The sequence below is a fragment of the Mesocricetus auratus genome, unplaced genomic scaffold (assembly GCF_017639785.1).
Source record: "Mesocricetus auratus isolate SY011 unplaced genomic scaffold, BCM_Maur_2.0 Super-Scaffold_100010, whole genome shotgun sequence".
NCBI lineage: Eukaryota > Metazoa > Chordata > Mammalia > Rodentia > Cricetidae > Mesocricetus > Mesocricetus auratus.
The window spans coordinates 48809057-48832657 of record NW_024429194.1 but is presented as its reverse complement, the minus strand read 5'-3'; the positions used below and the strand labels follow the sequence as shown (position 1 = coordinate 48832657).

At 45.1% G+C, this 23601-nt stretch overlaps 1 protein-coding gene across 10 annotated transcripts in view; it reads left to right on the top strand.

Annotated features, from left to right (window-relative positions):
- The window catches only part of Cflar (CASP8 and FADD like apoptosis regulator), a 76974-nt gene that overhangs the window by 17087 nt on the left and 36286 nt on the right, over window positions 1–23601 (top strand). For 4 of the 10 annotated variants that reach the window (XR_001196514.3, XR_002382820.2, XM_040753554.1 and 1 more), the window contains exons 2-8: window positions 86–599; window positions 2860–2965; window positions 4442–4577; window positions 5407–5492; window positions 10141–10195; window positions 14290–14339; window positions 15068–15149. Coding sequence is in view for 8 of the 10 variants with exons in the window: in XM_040753554.1 (XP_040609488.1) it covers window positions 304–599; window positions 2860–2965; window positions 4442–4577; window positions 5407–5492; window positions 10141–10195; window positions 14290–14339; window positions 15068–15149 (811 nt within the window). In the remaining 2 variants the exon portion in view is untranslated. The other 6 variants (XM_013113730.3, XM_013113732.3, XM_005070607.4 and 3 more) reach the window with 4 other exon arrangements.

The following is a 23601-nucleotide window of genomic DNA, read 5'->3' as shown; positions in this document are numbered from 1 at the left end:
TGTCTGGGTTTTCTTCTGTGTCTTTTGGCCTTTGGCTCAGTCTTTGACTCTGTCTACTGAGGATCTCTTTCTATTGACTTTCAAGGTTACAGAGACCAAGCAGAAAGACAGGGAGAGCCTGTGCTTCCAATCTTCCGATCCTGGTAGGATAAAAAGTGTTCTCTCACCACAGAGCGCCTCTACTGCAAGAACTCTGAAAGAAATGAAGAAAGCCTTCCAAAATGAAGTTGACATCTCGTGGTACGCCGAGCCCTGCTGAGTGGATGGAAGCTGGGTGAGAGCCTGGCCGCTGACTTCTGGACCATGGCGATGTGCCCCGTGTCCGCCGAGGTCATCCACCAGGTGGAGGAGTCCCTTGACGAGGACGAGAAGGAGATGATGCTTTTCTTATGTAGAGATGTGGCCGAGAACCTGGCCCCACCTAACGTGAGGGAGCTCCTGGGCAGCTTAAGTGAGAGAGGTCAGCTCTCTGTGGCTACCCTGGCTGAACTGCTCTACAGAGTGAGGCGCTTCGACCTGCTCAAGAGGGTTTTGAAGACAGACAAAGCAGCCGTGGAGGCTCACCTTCATAGGAACCCTCACCTTGTTTCTGATTATAGGTAACTCCCGAGCTCTGAGCCAGCCTGCACGGGGGGGGGGCTGGGTGGTCTAGACTGTGAGAGGCAGTGAGAGGAACCTCGTCCCTTCTGCTTCCTTCTGCTCAGACCACCTTCGATACCACTTACGGTATTCTGTTTGTTTGTTTTGTAATTTCTGGAAGCCTGTTATAGCTCAGGTTAGCTTGGAACTTACGTTGTAGTCCGTGCTGGGCCTCCAACCCATAGCAATCCTCCTGCCTCAGGTGTGGGGGTCACACCTTGTTTGAATTCATGAAACACGGGTTGCTTATCGGGTAAAAGATCATAATGGAAGTGGAAAGGACAGATAATCTGAAGGACATTAACAAGACAGGAAGAAAGAAGAAACAGCATAGAGCCACTCTTTCTTGCCAGTCCCTGATGACATAGGAGCTGCGGTGCTTTGGAAAATTCTGGTACCGAGAAAGGAAGTAGCAAGAGTGAGTAATCTTCCTACCTCCATAGAATTGTGGCCCTTTCTAAATTCTCCTCTGTCCTTCCCCAGCCAGCCAAGGAAGTGCCACAGGGTGGGTTCCCTTCCTGTAGTCTTGCCTTGCTGGCTCTGAGGAGCCAAAGTCTGGTGTTTCTTCAGTGAATTTCCTTTCAGCCCCCTTCTGGTTAATGCAGGAGGACCATTGAAGTCCCTTAAGTCAGAGAGCCTCTGAGCTGCTCCCCACCCCCCAGGCTGGAGCCACTGGAAGACTGAGTTTTCTGAGGCAAGAAAGAGATCTTGTTCCTTTAAATTGCTTCCTGTTCCTCTAGCTGCAAGTTTTGTCAGTTGTGTAATATGTATTTGGGGATGGTGTCTATTATGAAAACTACTGAAAAGAATTGAAAGCAGCACGGGCTTTGGAAACTGTTCAGAGCTGGGGTTGGAAGGGCTGTGCTAAACCTCAGACGTACGAGTTACAGCCCACACAGGCTGAGCACCTTACTAACTACAAAGTAAAGAATAATATAGCCCAGCTGGCTGCACCTGGCGACGGAGACCTGCAGTCCCAACTCCTCAGAAGACTGAGGCAGAAAGTTGTGAGTCCAAGGCCGGCCTGAATAACTTAATAAAACTATGTCAGGAAAGATAGAAGGGGACATGTGTAGACCCAGAGCTCAGCAAAAGGCACTCGCTTAGGGTGAGTAAGGTTCTAGGTTCAGTTCCAGCACCACAAACAATGACTGAGCGTCACAAGTTTACGAGTCTCTTTGGATACTGTGCCAAGTAGCTTTCTATGTGAGATGCTTGGGTTATTGTTGTTCTTGATAGATTTTCACTTGTTCAACCATCACCTGATGTCAGTGATCTCACATATTTGGGGGACACTGACCAGGTCTTGGGGTCTAGGTTCTGGTGCAGTAAGTAGGAATGGGTGTAGGGACCTCTAGAAGAGAGACTGGCGGTTGAGGTGATTTGGTTGACCCATTCACCCATCTGCTCAGCAGGCTTCATCAGTGCCTAGTTAAACTCAGGGCAGAAAAGAACCCCCAAGAGTGTGGGAGTCTACCTGGGAAAACCTTCTACACAGGAGTCCTGACAGTGTGGTGGCTGCTCCAGTCAGAGCAGAGGCGAGTGCATCAGGAGGCGCTTTCCAGACTTAACACTTGTGGCCAGAAGCCGCTTGGCGAATGTCTTTTACTTCTCAAATTCAAACATGGGCCAAGAAGTCAGAGATGTTTCTTTGCTTTAGAATCCTGCGATTGAAAGTACAGTTCTTGACCAGTGTCACCCGGAGCTTGTCAGAGAGGACAAGGCCACTCTGAATTCTGTCTTTCCTGTTACTCATTTGTTACATTTCACTATTACTTCTGGGGACCTAGGGTTTTTTTCAGGGAAGTCTACTTGCCCAGTTGTTTTTAGAGCTGTTAGGTAGAAAGGGAAGTACTGCCTGTCCCTCTGCAGACAATGGAAAAGCCAGGTGTGGTGGTGCATGCATGTAATTCCAGCACATGGGAGGCAAAGACAGGAGATGGGAGGGAGTGGTCTGAGGCCAATCTGTCTACACAGTGAGTGCTAAGATAGTCAGGGGTGCACAGCAAGAGGTCTCAAAAAACCAAGCCAAACAAACAAATGGAGGAGGATGACTTCCTTTTAAAGTTTATAGTCTCTTGGAGGAATATCAAGGCTTCCTGTTTTATAGAGTGGGGGCACATTCCATGGGACAAGAATTAGTCTAGTTGTTGGCCTTGGTGAGGCATGGGCTCTTGGATTCTTGTCTGGGTTTACTAAAGAAACTTTTGGGATTTACAGGGTGCTGATGATGGAGATTGGTGAGAATTTGGATAAATCCGATGTTTCCTCGTTAATTTTCCTTACAAGAGATTACACAGGCCGAGGCAAGGTAACCAAGGACAAGGTGAGTTGTCTTTTCTTGATGCCTGTTCCAAAGAGCTGTTAGAAGTAGGGCCTGCTCCTTGTGGAGAGAGGGAAATGGGCAGCTTGCTGCTGTGGTCCAGGGAGCTAGGCATCCCGGATGGTTTCTCTGTAACATTGGAAGCAAGAGAATGAGTTTTTAATTTAGGAGAAAATAGGTTGGTACCTGTGGCCTTGGGTGTTTCTTTTATACTTAGATTTGGTCCTGACTTCTATAAAAGTCACAGACCTGGCTGGGCAGTGGTGGCACATGCTTTTAATCCCAGCAGTCAGGAGGCAGAGGCAGGCGAATCTCTGTGATCTTGAGGCCAGTAGTCTGACCTATAGAGTGAGTTCAGGACAGCCAGGGCTACACAGAGAAACCCTGTCTCTAAAAAAAAATCACAGGCCTGGTGTCTATGCCATTTCTCAGATTTGACAGCTCTCTTCTGGGAGAAGGTATCCTGTCTGCTTGCATGGAGCGGAGACCTGAAGGCTTCTGGCTCACTCTCATTTGCTGACCCACTGCTGTTTTATTTCCCTCAGTGGCCTGTGAGGTGGTGAAGTGGTGGTCCTTCTGACTCATCTATCCGGGAAATGGCTAATGCGGAGATTAGGGTAGAAATGTGGTGACCATATTAGAGTTATTGGGGTTGCTGGAAGAGTGTTTGAACTGGTATGGTTAGCCTAAGAACGGGCCAAGAAAAATCTTTGTCTTTGGGGTTGACAGTAAGTCTTCCACATGGTTACCCTGCCTCTAAGAGTTTCCTCAGGCTCCTTGATTTTAGGAATATAGGAGAACAGCATGTTCCCACATCAAATGTAAGATGAGGAAGAAAGGGAAAACAGGAGTTTTTTTATTTTTATTTTTTTGTGGGGGGATTCCCTAACCAACTTTTTCCATTTATATGTAATTATGCTTATTGTCTTTGTGATCTAATGATTAACAGTCAAGTAACCAAGTGTTAACCATGAGCAAAATAAAATCCACAGCAATGCTTACTTTTGAAGTCTAGTTCTTTAACGGTCCTGGTGTTTCAGGCTGAACAAGTAGGAGAGCCCCATCCTCTTTGGTAACCATCTCTTGAGACAAAATAATTTGGAATGTCCAGCATCAATGAAAACACTTTAAGAACTTACAAATGGCATTGTGAAGATTTCCCATATCAAATTTTCCTCAGTCACCCCCCCCACCCCATTCTGAGAAGCCCTTCTGGTATGTGGTGTTGGGGATCAAGCTCAGGGAATAGTCATGCATGCTAGACAAGGACTCTACTCCCTAAGCTGCAGCCCTAGCCCCCCATCTCCTTGAGTGAAATTCAGGAGGATGACTTGTTTCTGGGTAGAACTGTCTGGCTTGGAATCTCCAAGGGTTACCGGAAGGTCTCTTCCTGCCACCTTTTTCTGCAGATGGCCTAGAGTTTGCACTGGGGACTTGTTAGCTTCACTCACATGTGTTTCTTGTTGGTGGCTCTCTTAGAGTTTCTTGGATCTGGTGATTGAACTGGAGAAACTGAATCTGATTGCTTCAGATCAATTGAATTTATTGGAAAAATGCCTGAAGAATATCCACAGAATAGACTTGAAGACAAAAATTCAGAAGTACACGCAGTCTGGTAAGAAATTTGGCTTCTCGGTGGTCTTTAGTGCACAGTAGGAGTGGTTGGTGGAGTCATTTGTTGATACATGGTTGAAATAGAATCCAAGCATCCCAGCCTATGTCAAGAGATTGTATTCCTCTATAGCCGTCATATTCCACTATCCCAACCCCACTGGCAAATCTCCTTCCTCTGAAAATTGCCACCAAGCAGGTCTTAGTCTATCTCTGTTTTTAAAGGGTAGAGACTGTGAACATTCACGACTTGGATTGTAGGTTGAACCCTGTTACCCTACTCCATGTTGGACCTGATGACCACTGTCCAACTATGGGCGGTGTCTCTGGGTCTGATTGCTGTCCTACATGTGTGCTGTGTCTCACTTAACCTCATGGAAAAGGTCACTTTTGTTTTTTTTCTTTAATAAAGGGGGTTGGCCTTGTCCCTTACACCACCAGAAATAGAAATGGCCCTTAATTTTCTTTTGAATTTACAAGCATGCTCATAGTTATTTATTTGTGTGTGTGTGTGTGTGTGTGTGTGCACCCCCATATGCATACGTGCATGCACGACCACATGCCATGTGGGGGTGAGTCATTTCTTTCCTTCCACCATGTGGGAGGAAATTAAGTTGTGAGACTTGGTGGCGAGTGCTTTTACCCACTGAGTCAGCTCAGCAGCCCTGTTAGTCATTGCTGCTGATGGGCAGAAGTCATCTGAGCTGATGTTTTGAACTCAGATGGTTCAGGTCTAAGGTGTTTTGAAAGATGATGATGGAATGGGACTGAAGCATTGTTGAAGACTCACTTGACAATTTATGGACCTTAGCCCCTCCTCTCTGTCTTTACAGGCCAAGGAGCAGGATTAAAGTATATGAACTCTCTCCAGGCTTCTCTTCCAAACTTGAGTGTCAAGGAGCCTTCGTATAATTCAAGGGTGAGTCTGAAGCCAGTGTGCGGAGTGCCAGCATGAGCCGGTTTCAGAGATGTAATAGAAGTGTCCATCTCATTTCACCTGTTGTAATAGCTGAACAAGTTATTTAGACATGCATTTGATTAAAAATAAGTGCAACTTCTTATGGTTTTAAACCTTAAAAGTGCTCAGCTGGTGGGCAGTGGTGGTGCACGCCTTTATTCCCAACATTTGGGAGGCAGAGACAGGGATATCTCTCTCTGTGAGTTCGAGAACAGCCAGAGCTACACAGAGAAACCCTGTCTCAACACCCTCCCCCTGCAAAGAAGAAAGTGTTTAATAATATATTTGGAGACTTTCAGAAATATATAACAAGAAAATCATGTGTCATGTGTCTGTTACCTAGGTATGACTACTATTATTATTTGGGGATGCTTTCTTTTAGTCTCTTTCTTATATGCATTAGTAAATGTGTCTATATAATTGAATATTTTCTTCATTGTTTGTTTCTTTGAAGATTCACTTTTAAAATAAAAGTAGATAGGATGTACCTATAGAAAGAAAAACTTAAATGTCCCCAAAGAGATTTTAAAATTGTGTTTTCTTCCTACCCCATAATACTCATGTCTCAGTTCCTTTCTGTTAAGGCAACTGTTCTTGGCCAGTTTCTTGACCATGCAGAGATAGTCTACATACATATAGTGTACAAAGAGTAGAATACCACGCCACTCTTCTTAATAGAGAATTCTTAGACATTGTTACATAAGGTTCATATGAGAGCTCACCCTGTAACCCAGTCTAGCCTGGAATCCAATATGTAGCCCAGGCTGGCCTTGAACTTGCAATGACCCTCCTCTTGCTTCAGCCTCCTAAATGCCGACATTATAGACGTGTCCTGCCAGGAGGGCTCATAGCTTCCATTTTCTACATACACCAAAATGTATTTAGTTCTTTTTGCTGATGTATAGATTGCCTCTGTTCTCTTGTTAACTAGAAACAATGCTGCAAATAAATATTGTGATTCTTACTTCTTTGTGCATTTTCTTTTTTTAAAAAATAATGTAAACGTATTTTACATTTTATTTTTTGTTTATGTGTATGCATGTATGCCTGTATGAGTTTTTGTACACCATTTGTGTTCAGGAGCCTATCAAGGTCAGAATTAGGCATCAGATCTCCTAGAATTGGCGTTACAGGCAGTTGTGAGCCACCATGTGGGTGCTGGGAATTGAACCCAAGACCTCTAAAATAGCAGTCAGCACACTTAACCTCTGAGCCATTTCTCCAGTCTTCCTTTTGCCCTTTTACTGAGTATGTCTTGAAAATAATTGAAAAATTGGCAAACTTTTTTTTTAATTCAGTGACAGAGCAAAAGATTTCTTCTTCTAGTTTAATGGCCATAAATGTCATATGGTCGTTTATGGTTGTGCTCCAAGGAGCACAGACCATCTTGGGCTTGGTCCCTGGTTAATCTTTTATCATGAGAAGAACCTTGGTATAATATCAACCTAACCCCACTTAAAGTTATGCAGACTTGGAGGTGGACACAGACTAGAGTCCAGTTTTGTGGTTGAATTATAAACACTTCTATAAATGTGTATCATGGAAACCTTCCTCCTATTTTATAAGCAGTTTCTTGGAGAATACTAGCCATAGGAAGTACTACTGAGCAACAGACTTGCAAAATTAAATGGCTGTTAAGGATTGTATTGCCCCACCCATTGACTGAACAAAATAAGGACACGTATGTGTAAAGCACAGTGACTATGTACACGTACCTCCTGCAGGCCCCGCCAGGCCCGGCCTCTGATTATCCCACTGTCTCCTGATATAGCTATAAACTACAGTCATCTCATGATATAGCTATAAACTACAGCCATCTCCTGATATAGCTATAAACTACAGTCATCTCATTGCTTAGGTACAGTTTTTTGTTTGTTTGTTTTGTTTTTTTGAGACAGGGTTTCTCTGCATAGCTTCGTAGGCCAGGCTGGCCTCGAACTCACAGAGAGAGATCCTCCTGTCATTGCCTCCCGAGTGCTGGGATTAAAGGCATGTGCCACCACTGTTTGGCCTTAGGTACAATTTTTAATTTGTCCTTCTAATCTCTGATATGCTAAGTCACAGACAACCCAGATTCAGGATTTTCTGAGCTCTTTCTCCCACTACCTGTTTATTATGACTTACACTATCTTAGAATCCTTCTATATTTTCACTACTGTGTTTCTGTTCTGCAAATGCAGCTAAGCATTTTCACTCTCGTGTAGCCTGCTTGATCCAACGTGCTTTGTGATTAATTTCTCTTTGTATTTGCTATAGCTAGCAGGTGGCTTGATCTCTCTCATTTAGCAATCAGACACTATGATATATGAACCTGAAGCTTTCTCACAGGATTTAGGAACTGCATGGCTATGGTTTTTTTTTTGAGACATGGTTTCTCTGTGTAGCTTTGGAACCTGTCCTGGAACTCACTTTGTAGACCAGGTTGGCCTCGAACTCACAGAGATCCATCTGCCTCTGCATCCCAAGTGCCAGGATCAAAGGTGTACGCTACCACCGCCCAGCTACATAGCGACGTTTTTTCTCATATACGCCTACAAAAATGCCTCAGAAGTTACAATGGCATTACTTGACACAAGAATCTGAGGTGTTAAAAAATCAAAAAGTTACACAACCGCACTGCCACGCTTTTAAAGTCTGGCTTTGATTTGATCCTTTTCAATAGCTTGTAAAAGTGAGTGTGCATCTGGTTTGGGGGGACGGCAGTGACCAGGCTCTGATTCAATCAGGATTATTCCTGGGGGTAACCATAGCTTGCATGTCTTTCTTCAGTTTACACACAGTTGTCCCTCAGACAAAGCTCAATGGGTGATGTACTTCATTCTTTGGTTAGGATAGCTACAGAGATCAGCTGTTGTTGAAATATGAGTGGTCAGATGGTGATAGGAAGTGATGTCATCCTACACAGGTCCTGTCATCTGAAAGGAGAGAAGGCCAGTTTAGTGCTTCAGGAGTGGGTCATGCAGAATTCTAGACTGTCAAGAATCATGCCTACATATCACTTATCTTGTAGCTCAGAAATAATTTTTTAAAAAACCATAATTGGGGGCTGGAGAGATGGCTCAGTGGTTAAGAACATTGGCAGCTCTTCCAGAGGTCCTGAGTTCAATTCCCAGCAACCATAGAGTGGCTCACAGCCATCTATAATGGGATCTGATGTCCTCTTCTGGCATGTAGGCTCTCTATGTAGATAGAGCATCATATACATAAAATAAATACAGCCTTAAAAAGCCATAATCGGACCTCACTTATTCATTTAGGAGTGCTGCAGATTGTACCCAGGACTTTGGGTATAGGCATTTATCAAGTGCTTCCGTGTATGCTATACTGCACTGGGTGTTTGTGAGTATTGGGACACCATAAATACCCTTTTGGGCTAAGGCTAGTGAGATGGTTTAGCATTTAAGAGCACAGGTTCCATTCTCGGCACCTACATGGTGGCTCATATCTGTCTGTAACGCCAGTCCCAGATGATCTGATGCCCTCTTCTGATCTCCAAGAGCACTGGGTGTAAAGAGAAGCCTTCCCACCAGCCTGGTTCCAGAGCCGCATCAGTCCCAAATAAACACACAGGAGGCTATATTAAGTATGAAGCTGTTGGCCTTGCTTGTTTCTTACTGGCTAGCTCTGACTTAAGTATTTATCCCATAATTGCTAATCTAAGCATTTCTCTTACCAGAGAGGTTTCCGGGCTTCCTACCCCATGGCGTTACATCTTGACTTTCTGTGTTTCTCCTACCCAGAGTCCTCCTGGACTCATAGTCCCACCTATCTTGCTTCCCTATTAGCCAACAGGGAATTGACATATATACAGGACTTCCCCCATCAACCGGGCACATACATATAAAACAGACACATTAAAAAAAAAAACAACCTCCCTACATATATATGGCAGGTACTATTCTATTCTTAAACCACTGTTGCAGACGAAGAAGCAGATAGAGAGGTAAAATGACTGCTCAAAGCTACATAAGTATGAACTGGATTCATAGCCAGGTATATGACTAAAACTCACACTTGTAGCCATGCTGCGCTTTGCCTTCGTGTTAAAGGAGTGCACTGAATGTCAGTCGGTCTCAGCATGGTCTAAGTTGGGACTGTTCTAGCACCCACGCTGTACTCTAACAGCTGGCTTAGAGTTCTATGAAGCAGCCTAGCATGCAAGTTTCGTATAGTTCCACTTCATATTGTTTTCCCCCCCCCCTCTCTCTCCCTTCCTTCCTTCCTTCCTTCCTTCCTTCCTTCCTTCCTTCTTTCTTTCTTTCTTTTTTCTTGTGACAGGGTTTCTCTGTAGCTTTTTTAATCCTGTAGACCAGTCTGGCCTCAGACTCACAGAGATCCGCCTGCCTCTGTCTCCCGAGTGCTGAGATTAAAGGTGTGCACCACCACCGCCCAGCATGTTTTCATTTCTTACTGAGAGTTGATTTGATCTTTGATAGTATAGTGTGGAACTTATGGAGTTAACAGTCCCCGCAGTTCATTTTTAGGTAACAGGGAAGGTGATATTTTTATTTTTCTCCCCTGTGTAAAAATATTGAGCTATTTAAAGAGGTGTAACATAGTGAGCTTCTGAAAAAAACTAACAGTGTGACCTTCTTTTTTGTATTTGAAGTTCCAGAATGGGCGAAGTAAAGAACAAAGACTTGTGGAAAACCTTGGCATTCAAAGTAAGGCCATCAATCTCTTACATCTATTCTTTATAAATGCTTAGTAATTTAAGTACGAGGGACTGAGGTATAGCTCGGTGGTAAAGCACTTGACTAGTGTGAATGAGGCCCTGGGTTTGAGCTCCAGTACCAGGGAAATATTCACACTGTGTCTGGTGGTCCCTGCTCATTGACTTAGCTGCTTGAGAGATGGGAGTAGGAGGCGCTCTCGTGCCCAGGTGTTCAATACCAGCCTACTTAGCAACATAGTGAGACCCTGTCATCTAAAACGGAGAGAAAGAAAGGAAAGATAAGAGGAAAAGATCCGTTTAGAGCTGGCTATTTCTTTTTTTTTTTATTTTTCAGTTCAAATTTAGATAAGAAACAAGGTTGCTTCACAATTCAGTTCCAGGTCCCTCTCCCTTTCCCTCCCCTCCTCCCGTGCCCTCCCCCCAACCCCTCCATTATCCCCTCATTTCCCCAGGGAGGGTGAGGCCCTCCATGGGGGTGTCCATAGTCTGTCATTTCATATAGGGCAGGGCCTAGACCCTTCCCCAAGAGTTCAGGGTAAGAGTGCACCTCACATTGTTGGATGGGAGTCCAAAGTCCGTGTGTATATACTCGGGATGGGTACTGATCTGCTGCCCAAGGCTCAATAGATTACCTCCTCACTGACACCCAGATTCAGGGGGTCTTGATCAGTCCCATGCTGGATTCCCAGGCTTGATGCCTGGGATTCAAGAGTTAACCTTTGTCAGGTCAGCTGTTTCTGGGGGTTAAACCAGCCCAGTCTTAATCCCTTTGGTCATCAGTCCTCCCTCTCTGTTACTGGCTTTCTTGAGTTCATAGAGCTGGCTATTTCTTTTATCCACATATTTTAATTAAACACTCAAAGGGCAGTAAGCACATCCCCCAAATGTATTCACTGACACTCATAGTTCCTCTCTGAGTTATTGCATCTAACCCTGAATAACACCCATCTGTCAGGCACATAACCTTGGCTGTATTTGTAAGACACGGGACATTTGTACATTTGTTACCCAGACCGTGTTAAACATTAACTCAGCCATGATAGTGAGCCACATGAAACCAAATATCTAGGAAGGAGAATGGTTAACTAGACACTCAAGGGCAGACAGTCTCTTCCATAAAAAGAAAAGAAATGCAATTCAAAGATTGTCCATCCCAACCCATATGTTCTCTTCTATCTTAAGACATCTGTGCTTGAGCTCAAGGCATTATTTAAATTCTTGTTTGTTTGCTTGTTTGGGATGACTATAGACAGAACCTTGCCTTGTAGCTCTGACTGGGCTGGTATCAAGCTAAGCCCAGGCTAACTTCAAACTCATACAATGCTCCCATTTCAGTCTTCTGAGTGCTGGGATTGCAGGGATGTGCTACCACGGTTGGCTTAGAACATCATTTTTTTTAAAAGCATTTCTTTCCTGCACGGAGGCCTTTCTAAAGTGAGAGTCGAGACTAAGCTTTAGCCTGTGCTTAGAGCCAACATGAACTGGCCTCTATGCCACCATGGAAGACTGCAGTGCTCCCCAAGGGTCTTTAATCCATTGTGCGTGCAGGAAAGAAGTGGGGTGGTGCCCTGATGGAGCCTTGACTGTGTAGCTTGTGTAACCTGCAGGCTGCGTGCACTCCTGGAAGCTGAGATCTGTTTTACCGTTTTACCCCCACTAGCCAGATGGTACCACTCACACCTGCCACTCCCTAGCTAACATTCTTCTCTCCAATGAAAACTGTTGAGAACGGAATTAATTCCCGAAGTGACAGCCTGTTTCTTAAAACACTGGTGGGGTGGAAGAGTTAGCACTCTCAATGCTGTTTAAAGTGAAAAGTGGGAGACCCGGTATGCTTGCTTAGGAATGTAAAACAAACATGTTCTTTCCACTGTGATCCTATCATAGATTGGTCCAGGTAAGTAGGTGAGCTCCCAACACGTGGCAACACTGTTAGAGAGCCATCTTTGAGCCTTGGCCTGGCCTTGACTCACTAGTAAAAGGAAAAGCACTCAGGTTGGCCTTAAACTAAGAAATTTAAGATAATCAAGACATGTGTTCACATCAGTTTGGACTTCCAGATGGTTCCTACTGAAAGATCTTGATGGTGTTGGTGAATACCACTTAGCTCTTTCTAAAATTTCAGCCAAGATAGGCGTGTCACTGATAGATGTGTCACTGAGATAGAAAGGTGTGCCATACACATTGTTTGTTTTGTTTTTTGTTTTTTGAGACAGGATTTCTCTGTAGCTTTGGAACCTGTCTCAGAACTTGCCCTGTAGACAAGGCTGGCCTCAAAATCACAGAGATCTGCCTAGCTCTGCCTCCTAAGTGCTGAGATTAAAGGCGTGCACCACTACTGCCCAGCATCACACACATATCTTCTAAGGAAGAATTGTTTGAGTACATGCCAAGGGGACAGCAGGCTGGGTAGTAACCACAGTACTGTCTGTAACCTCACTAATGGGATTTCTTTTCTGTTAAACAATGATATAACAGAAGAAAACCATACAAAATGCCCTCCTAATTTCAGTAGCAGGGAAATCTGCGGTTAATGTTTGGTTTATTTTACTCTATCATCAATTCTTACTAGAAAGGGTCTCATGACTTAGCTAAGGCAGGTGTCAAACTAACAGCTATTGTCTCTAATGTGCTGAGATTGCAAGTGTGGACTACTGCACCCAGCTGATGTTTAATACACATGCACACACCCAGAGACATATTCACAAATGCACACACACACACTCACACACACGCAGACATATTCACAAATGCACACTCACACTCACACACACGCAGACATATTCACAAATGCACATACACACACTCACACACACGCAGACATATTCACAAATGCACACACACACTCACACACACGCAGACATATTCACAAATGCACACACACACACTCACACACACGCAGACATATTCACAAATGCACACACACACACGCAGACATATTCACAAATGCACACACACACACTCACACACACGCAGACATATTCACAAATGCACACACACTCACACACACGCAGACATATTCACAAATGCACACACACACACTCACACACACGCAGACATATTCACAAATGCACACACACACTCACACACACGCAGACATATTCACAAATGCACACACACACACTCACACACACGCAGACATATTCACAAATGCATACAGACTGGTTTGAAGCCGAGTGTGGCAGCACAGGACTGTGATACCAGATACTGAAGCAGGAGGAGCACAAGTTTGGACTTAGCCTGGGCTGCATATCAAGAGCCTACCTCTGAAACAAAACAAACTCAAAACAATACAATGATAGAAAACAAACAACAAACAAGAACCCAATTGATTTCCCTCAAGTCTTACAGATTCTGGTAATATAGTTTTTCGTCTTATCTTTAGACATCATTTCTCACTTTGCCACAGTCTTGGCCTAGCGATTGAGGAGACAGGGTGACAACTGCTCAGCATGAAGGTGTGAGCCAGCCCTTTCGTGCGTGGCTTCCGAACCCAGTGCGTTCCCACTTGTGCAGGCTAATTGAGTCGTTGTTGTGGAGAAGAGTTTGCTGTGGGCTCACCCCTTTCCAGGCTTGCTGTGCAGTGTCTTGCTGCTGACATTTGAGTTTATCATCTCCCAGCATCACTGAACTATGAAAACATTGGCCATCTGTTCTGTACATGGCACACATACATAAGCTTCCCTTTCCTTCACGCTCCAAGCTGTTCCCTTTAGATGGTATCCATAGTTTTGGCCTGTGGAGGAAAGCTGTCAGTGTAGTGGAGTGAGATTTTTTTTGAATTCTCCTTGTCAGATTAAAAACTCTTCAGCCACCTGGTCATCACCTGGAGGAGGGTGAGGGAGAGCCTTCTTACACTTGAACATCATGGTTTTTCTACATCGTCCTGGAATAACACGGGCTCTTGAGTTTTCTTTTGAGTCAGGCTCTTCCACGTGAGGTTGGAACTTTGGGCTGAGTCTAGCTGGAGAAAGCATTGGTAGTTAAGGGATGAGCAAAGAAAACAGCCATGATAGAAAGAACTCAGTCAGCATGGCTGTGGCTAAACTCTGTTCTGTAACGATTCTCTCTCTTAACCCCCAGAAAAACCAGTGAAGACATCCATCCAGGAATCGGGAGCTTTTCTGACTCCGGTAAAGAATAAATTCTATGATTTGGCATTGTATGCGCAAGTATCTGCTTGAACACTGACACCTTAAAAAACAAACAAACAAAGCAGCCAAAACCGTTCTGAAAAATTCTTTGTGACAACTGGATGCCTGTGCATAATATCCCTGAGAACTCATTGGCCAGAAATGTTGAATATAGCAGAGAAAACAAATGTTCAGGGGGATGGCATGAATGAACTTTGGAATGCAGGGAAATTCCAAGTGGCAGCCCACGTCTTGGCCGGGTAACTAGTGATCACACAAGTGGGCAGTGATACTGCGCTGATCTGTGTTTGTGCCCTGGCTTTTGTCTGGGTTGACAACATCCTCTTCAGAGGAGGCAGTGGGAGTCCATTGTTTGTATTGGCTTAGAAAGATGTCTCTTGTTGCTCCTTTAGGCTTCTGTGAAGGCACATGACCCATCTTTCTTCTTTCAAATTATCTTTATTCTGCAAAATTAAGACACTGTAAAGAGATGAGACAATTCTCATTAAAATTAAGTGAGAACTGAAACAGCGCATTATCAGAACAGAGGAAAAATTTGACATTAATGGAAAATGTCAGCTGCGATGACTTTAGGTCATGTCTATTGAGTGACTCACCTGCCAAAGGGATGTTTAAGACAGTCCAAAAAAGAAATAGCACAGGGGCAAGATCTTAAGGGAACAGAGAGGTACCCAGCATCTCTAATTATGCCTGCCTTTACTTTCTAGCACATATACGAAGAGAGTTACAGGATGCAGAGCAAGCCCCTAGGGATCTGCTTGATCATTGATTGCATTGGCAATGACACAGGTAGGTGTAGAAGCCACAGATTAACCGATTCCCTACAGCAAGCTGGATTATTTGTCAGCATGGCAAATACTAACTGCAGTGTAACAAAGTGCACTCTATTTCGATGTTTGCTTTGTACTCCATCATCTTTTGGGACCCTGGAGTCTTCTCTGGGGTCCTCAATGTGACTGATGGATGAAGGAATAGAGACCGCGTAGAGAATCTCATTACAGATCTCAGGGACCGGGCCTGAGAGTGATGTGCTCAAGCTAACGACAATGGAAACAGATAAATTAGTCTAGCTACGTGTTAGGAGGAACAGAGGGACATGAAAGCCTTCCTTGGGGCTGTTGAAAACAGGTTAACTCTGTTTACTTAGAGGGATGTGAACAGTGCTTGAGCAACGTGTCACTTTGAGCCTACCTGGGAGCCGGCATCATTTGGATCCGAATTGTTTTACTCAGTTGTTGAATGCCTGATGCAAACTGAGTCACTGGTGATGCATCAGGAGAGAACTAGAAGAGCTTGGATGCTGGAAATAACATCCCATTTAATCATCTCTCCCCTCCTTTAGAGGAGTGAGCACTGCAGTTCACGGCTTTTGTGCTTGTCAACATTCCTTAGCTTGAGTCAGAGATGACTTGCTCAAAATATTACAATGGGGAGCTTTATGCAAAGAGACTCTAAGAGAAGGTCAAGTTAGCAAAGATCAAACTGTATTTCCCAGGATTTCACCTATGATTCCACTTTCCCACGTCCTATTTTTGGTAGGGGTGAGGACTGTATCTCTTTAGCTGTAGAGACGTGCGTCCTTTCCCTTTATATTGGTTTGAATGAAAATGGCCCCCATAGGCTCATGTATTTGAATGTTTAGACCCCTGCTGATAAGCTGTTTGAGAAGAATCAGGAGGTGTGGCCTTGCTGGAGGAGGTGTGACACTGGGGTGGGTTTTGAGGTTTCAAAAGCCCACACCGGCCCAGTGTCTCTGCCTACTGCCTGTGGCTCTGTAGCTCTCAGCTACTGCTCTGGTGCCGAGCCTGTCTGTTTCCTGCCGTGGCGATCATGGGCTAACCCTCTGGAACGTTAAGCAAGCCTCCGTGAAATGTGTCCTTTTTAAGAGTTGCCTTTGTCACAGTGCTTTGTCACAGCAGGAGGAGCCCGACCTCTAAGACACCACAAAACAATGAGGAAATAGATTCTCAATGAGACACTTACTGTTCTAAAGGACATTGTGGACTTGTCCTTTGATTCTTGATTGTACTCGGTCTTGTTTCATTCGTCATCAGGAAATATCTGAAATACACAGCTTCCTGTGCTGTACCTCTGTTTACATTAAGGGACTCACAAAGATCAAGACCCAACCTGCTGTATCCAAAGCACTTAGTTATTCATGGCTAACACCCAGCGCCTGTGCTGAATTCTCCTGCTGAGTTGTGGATGGGGGCTAAATGCATTCCTACCTGTATTTTTCCAGTTATAGGAGCACGTCAGAGTTGGGCCCTGGCAAACGATTGTCCAGATTTTAATCATGGCCCTGCCGTATCTTAGTTTGTGCCCTTGGGCTCAGTGTCTGAGTGAGATTATACTCATAAAGGGCATAGGACAGTGCCTGGAACAAAGTGCCGCCTAGCATTTCTCTCTCTCTCTCTCTCTCTCTCTCTCTCTCTCTCTCTCTCTCTCTCTCTCTCTCTCTCTCTCTCTCTCTCTCTCTCCCTCTCTCTCTTTGTTTGCTTACCTTAGTGGAAAACTACTAAGCCATAACACGCCATGGCTCTGAGCACACTGAGTCGGCTCTAAGACCAGGAAGGGAATGGAGGGTCTGAGGATTGCACTGGGTCAGGGTGAGTGGGGCCTGTCCCCACATTCGGTGGCACAGTGGAATGGAGGCAGTTGCTTTAGAGGGAACGAATTTCAAGTGGCACTCTCAAAAAAGTAAGGTGGAGGCGCCCAATGTTGACCTCTGACCTCAACACATGTGCACATCTGTTCATGCCTGCACACACAGAATGGAGCTCGAGGCAGCAAATCCCCAGTGTCATCCTTGCAAGGTCAATATTTTGAAGTTGGAGTGTGGGACTGGAGTGAGCCTGGCCCCTACAGTGACTAGCCGCTCATCGCTCCCCCCATGCCCCCTCCGGCGAGAATCAGGGTTCTCTTGACTCATTTACTCTTTGCCTCTGAGGGTAAAACTGGAGTGGAGGTCACTTATGAAACCTCCCAGCTCAGCTGGCTAATCAGCAGGTAAGAAACGAGACTTTATAACTTTGCTCAAATTGTGTTGTGCTTTTGTCAGGTCCCAGATCCCTTTGTGAGGCTCAGTAGGAAGCCATTAACCATCGGAAACAGGAGGACAGAAAGGGCAGTCCCTTCAGCCAGGCCTGGCTCTGCGTTCACACTCTCCTCTGGGGACTTTTCACTGAGGACTCTGCATCCTGCTTTGGAGCAAAGACTCGGACTCGTCTTTCGTAGCTCCTAACCCATCTTACTAGCGTCTAGAGTTACTGTGGGGGATTTCCTCTGCCTAGTAAATTTTGCCAACTGGTTAACGTTTAACATTTGGCGGATGTGCAGGGGTTAGATAATAAGCAAGCAGACAAGATAATTGCCAACTGAAATTAAGTCTCTGAAAGCAACCAGCAGTAATAGACTGACGATCAAGTGTGCGTCATTTAATAGAACCTACTGTGTGGTGGGGGCTTTGCTAATCGCTTTGCATGGCTAGTTGTATACCATAGAACTGGGTTATCTCCAAAGTCCATGCTTCTAGCCTCTGGTGGAAGTTCTACAAGGGGAGATGAAAGAGCTTATCTGTGTGTTTTACTCTGTGTCACCAGCAGCTGAACAAATGCCACGCACACATGTACACAGTGAATATTTACTGAAGGGGCGCCAGTGATGGAGTAGGCTTTCCTAGTAACGTGTTTCGAAACCAGTCCTTTAATGTTTAGAGTTTAATGGAGTCTCTTTGATTTATTTCCCTCTTTTAGCCTTCACCCCCCCAAAAAAGCCAACAGACTTTAACTAAAGACTATATAAATCCCCTAAATATTTATAGGCATATTATTTTCTTTGGCCCCGTGTGGAGCACATTTCTCAGGGCCAGTGAGAAAAGACAAGGCTACTTTTTGGTAAATTATTTTTGAAGAGTCCTTATACAATGACCTCCTCCTGAGGTGGATAGCAGTTCTGGCCTCATTATGTCAGTTTGGTAGGACTCAAGCACATGTCTGTGGTGTCCAGGCAACTGTGTCAGGAACCTAGCAAAGGCTGGGTCTGGGTTGGTGAGCTGTGCTAGTCTTGATCTTCCTAGGCATGTAGAAGCAAATGTGTCCAGTCACTGGCAGGTAGACACAGGCCTGGTTTAGGGCTCTGGCTGTCTTGCGGGTTCCCTGTAAATGACAGCATCTGCAGATTTTTTAAGAGGAAATATTTTTCCATTTGCTGCTTCTGATATTTTTGTCATGCTTTAACTGACTAAGATGCATTTTCTAGCAGACACTGCAGTTTCTACTGTGGTGTTATGTGAAGAAATTTCCTCTTCTGGCAGTGACAGGCTAGGGGCTGCTCCGTGCCTCCTTTTGTGGTTTTTCTTTTAATGGAACTGGCAGGACCTTGGATGAACATCATTTTCTTGCAGTAACATTTGTGTAATAGGGGCATTTCTGCTAGGGGAAGTGGAGTACTTACTATGACCTCTGCTTGTGGGGACAAGGGGCAAGTGGCATTCAAAATGTTAGAAGGACACTTTGTTCAGAGGAGCGGTAAACAAGCCCTTCCAGCTCTTCCTGGTCTCAGAATCAGTACATTGCAGGTGATTTCTTCCTGGGGACAGGGGTGTGTGATGAGGTACTTTTTATTTTCTGGGCATTTCTATCCTCTAGGCCCAAGTAAATATTTGCTTAAAAGCCTAACAATACTAATGGAGGTTCTTTCCCTTTGAGTCTGTCATTTCACCAGGCCTATCTAAGTCCATGATGTTGTTAAGAAGTGTAAGACTACAGGCCCTTGCTGGAGGCCCTCATATTTTAGACTTTAAAAAGATAATGTGGTGGCAGCACAGTCTTTAAATCCAGCACTAAGGGAGGCAGAGGCAGGCAGATCTCTGTGAGTTCTAGGTTAGCCTGGTCTACAGACAGTACAGCCAAGGCTACTCAGAGAAACCAGGTCTCCAAATACCAAAAGAAGAAAAGAAAAGGTAATATGGTACAAGTGCTGGGGGTTAGGGCAGCCCCTTTGATAAGTATGTTAACATTTCACTTGCTATTCACATGATATGGGATAGGCCTCTTTGGCTCATGAAAGGTTTTACCAGAAAATGAGCTGGCAGAGAGGAATGTAAGGCCTTTGAGTGTTGGAAGCGCTGGAATTATGGATGAGTTACCGGTGTGCACCACAGAGTACTCTCAGCTGTCTTGGGTACCACAGACACCAGTTTTGGCGTGTGCAGCACTGATATTATTGTCCCCTGATACCAGGTAGCCTGGAAAGAATTACCAGTAGCCACCTTTGCTTACTAAAGAGTCTTAGAAGGTACTTTATAGCCTTGAGTGAGTGTGTGCCTGGAGCAGTGTAGCCTTTGCTGGCCTAGTTGAACAACTGCAAAGTCGGGTATATGTCAGCAAGCCCTGTCCCCAGCCCCTTGTTGCCCCTAAGTGTGCCTTTGTTCACCCACATCTCCACCTTGTCAGGAGCATGGGTAGAGAGACTTTCCTGTTCCTTGCCCTGGGTTTGCAGGCTCTGGCTTGAATTACACCTTTCCCCAGAATGCCTGCTCCAGTGCCTGAGACCACACTGCCCTTTGTTTCAATTTACCCTAAGACCCCACTGAACCATGAGACATTTCAGACATCCACATGTACACACTTGTTATCTTACTTCTCCAGCAAGGTTGTACAATCCTTGAAAGACAGTGACTGAGTTATGTGCTTGATCAGTGTCCCTTGTCATAGCTTCAGGTAATGAGGGGCACTTAGTAAAACAGAAGTTTGGGGAGGCAGTGATGGTTCCCTTCCCAGGTGCAGTGTTACACTGGCTTCCTATAAAGAAGCCTGTTTTATACCATGTGGCTGCTTGCATGCCCCATGTCTGCCTCCATGCTGACTCAAATGGCATGACAGTGCTCCTCTTCTTCCCAGTTCTCCTCCTCCTTTTAGCTGCTGAGTTTTCTAACTTCCTAACCCTAGGGGTATTTCTTTTACACTGGTAAAAAATGACTGTCTTCAAGCCAAAAAGAAAAAAAGAAAGAAAAGGAAAAAAGAAAAGAAAATTGGAACACTTGGTGCTTAAAAAAAAGTAATTTTTAGGATTAGATTGCTCATGGGTATGGGTAAAGGTTTGTGCTTACAAATATGAAGGCCTGAGTTCGAATCCCTAGATCCCAAATGAATGCCAACATGTAGTGCCAGTGACTGTGATCCTAGCCCCACTATGGGGAGACAAGAGATGTTCTGGAAGCTCTTGGGCCAGCTAGCCTAATATACACAGTTGCAGAACAGCCAAGAGAGCTTCTCAAACAAGACGGAAGGATGACACCCAAGGCTGTCCTGTGACCTCCATATGTGCACACCCTCAGAAATCCATTTTTGCCTTGCCCTCCATGCCTCTCCTATACATTTTGATGGAGAGCTCCCTTTTTGTCCCAGGATATCCTGCCCACCTTGTGTTGGCTTATGGAGGGCACTCCGGAACTGATTGTAAAAACACTGGTGAAAGGTCTCTTCTTAATTATTCCATAGATATGTTTTAGAAAGGATCAAGATAACTGCTTATTTAACTCAAATGAATTCTCTTTTTAAATTTTATTTTTATTTATTCATTTTATATATAGTGTTCTGCCGGCATGTATGTCTGCACACCAGATTTCACTACAGATGGTTGTGAGCCACCATGTGGTTGCTGGGAATTGAACTCAGGACCTCTGGAAGGGCAGCTGGTACTCTCTCCAGCCCATGAATTCTCTTTTTAAGATTTATCTATTTCATTTGTATAGGTATTTTGTCTGCACACATACACTTGTGCACCACGTGTGTGCCACGGCTCTCCTGAAACTGAACTTACAGTTGTGAGCTGCCATATGGATGCTGGGAATTGAACCTGGGTCCTCTGGAGAAGCAGCCCTACTGAGCCATTTCCCAGCCCCTCAGATGGATTCTAAATTAATAAAGTCCTGGTGTTTTACTGAGTTAGCTTTAGAGTCCCTAACCCTGTGGGTAGTTACTGGCAGTCTTGCACTAACTGCAAGACCAGGAACATTCCATGACTTCTAGAAGTTTTTTCTAAGAAGCGGTTGTAACTTACCAAGCTGTGGCTGGGTGGGGGAGTTGGGTTTCCAGGGTAGGCAGAAGGAGAAGTGGGCCTTCTGCATTTTGTTGAAGTTTCATTTTCCAAACCTGGCATCCAAGTGTTTCTTCCTCTATTTATAACCTATGGTATGGCCGTTGTCTTAGTTAGGGTGTCCACTGCTGCAGAGAAACACCACGACCAAAGGCAAGTGTGAAGTGTTTATTTGGCTTACACTTCCAGATCATATTCCTTCATTGGAGAACGTCAGGACCGGAACTCAAGCAGGGCTAGAACCTGGAGGCAGCAGCTGATGCAGAAGCCATGATTGGGCACTGCTTACTGGCTTGCTTCCTTCCCCATGGCTTACTCAGCCTGCTTTTTTATAGAACCCAGGACCAGCAGCCCAGGGATGACAACACCTAGCATGGACGGGGCCTTCCTCCGTTTATCACTAATTGAGACAATGCCTCCACGAGTCTCCTTCCGCTGATGGCTCTAGCTTGTGTCAAGTTGACACAGAACCCAGCCAGTACAGCAGCTAAGTCATACGTGGGACACGGTCTGTCTGCCCCAAGTTTAGAGTAGGGAGACCTCCATCCAAGTCATAAGAAGTGGCATTTACGAAGAGATACATGGTGGGGTCTCTGATTTGGGGGTTGATGTGGCTACCTTCATTTTCTTTCAAATTAATCATGATGCTTGAATAAATGCAGGTTGTAGCATGTTTTCTGAAACCCTGTGGGTTCCACTGTTTTGTTTAGGCGTTGGTATTAATCCTATTTCATAGATGAATAAATGGAAGCTCTCATGTACTCAAAGTTGCATGGTCCCCACCCCTTAGAGCCTATAAATCAGACTGTGCTGCCTGCTTGTCCTTACTGGCCCATGAAGGAAAGGGATGCTGATGTGAGCGCCACTTGAACTGCCATCCTTACCCCACCTGGCCTTGCCACCTAACAGGAAATAGGGTCCTGGTGGGAAATGTCAGCTGTGATGACCTCAGGCTGCATCTGCTGGGTGACTTCCCCTTGCCAGGAGCGTGCGTATTGGAGGACTGTTCTGTTTCATTCCAGCCCCACTCAGATCTGGGGTTCTTCCTGGTGGTGTCTGTGGCATTGGGACCTTTGCCTTTCCCATCTTGTACTGGGGAAGGATTTCCTGCTTTAGATCTTAGATGTCTGTCCTATTCTTAGCCCCTCTGAGGAGGCTGAGACTTGAGGAGGAGGTAGGGAACCGGACATAAACGCCTTTGCTCCTGCACATGTCGCTGCCTGTTGACTGCCGTGTGACAGGACGCTGCCACTGAATCTAGGGAGAATGAAGGCACAGAGCAGCCTGTGTCCTACCGGTGCACATCTGTTTGGAAAGGAAGCCCCGCTGAGCTTTCTGTCAAGGATTTAATGAGGAAAGACTTCATCAGTGAAGAGACTTCTGAAGAAAGCCAGCCAGTATATGACAAGTGAACAGGAGAGTTTTGTAATCTGCATTTCCCTGTTTACTTCTGCCCCCTAGAGGAGAGAATATGCCATCGCAAGAGGATGGAGTGAGATAGCAATGGGACTGCAGTTCTAATACCCAGGAGTTGCTAGCCCAGGCAGCGCTAACAAGCTATGGACCTTAACCTTTCCTCGGTGGAACAATTAAAAACACAATTACTAGTGAGAAGCAGAAAAAGGATGTTTATTCAATGTGGCCACATTGGGGAAAAGAGCAAAGAGCTTCAGCGACACTTTAAACTGTCTTCAGGGTCCCGACAGGAAGTTTAGGTTTAAATAGAAGACAGGAGTTATGCATAACCAAGCCGTCCTTGTCAAGGTCTGGCCCCGCCCACCGTCGTCTCCTCTATCCCAGTCTCTCCGGCAAATCTATCTGCCCAGTCACTGAGCTTCAGCCCTCTCCTTTCCCCAGCTTGAGGTCCTGGGGTAATTCTGATTTCTTGGGGTTGGTTATTTCAACAGTCTGTCATAGGGAGGAGCACATATGTCTCTAGGACATCTTCATTTCTGGGAGGTGGTTACAGTCCTAATGTAGTGTCTCTTATTTTCTTGTCCTGGACCCAACCTGGGTGTAGTTCTGGGCTTGGAAAGTTCCAGTATACACTATGCACAGGTACTGTTCTTAGTCTAAGTAGATTAAATTCCAAACACACAAGCTGGCTCCCACCAGTCAGGGGGCTATCCCAGATCATTGC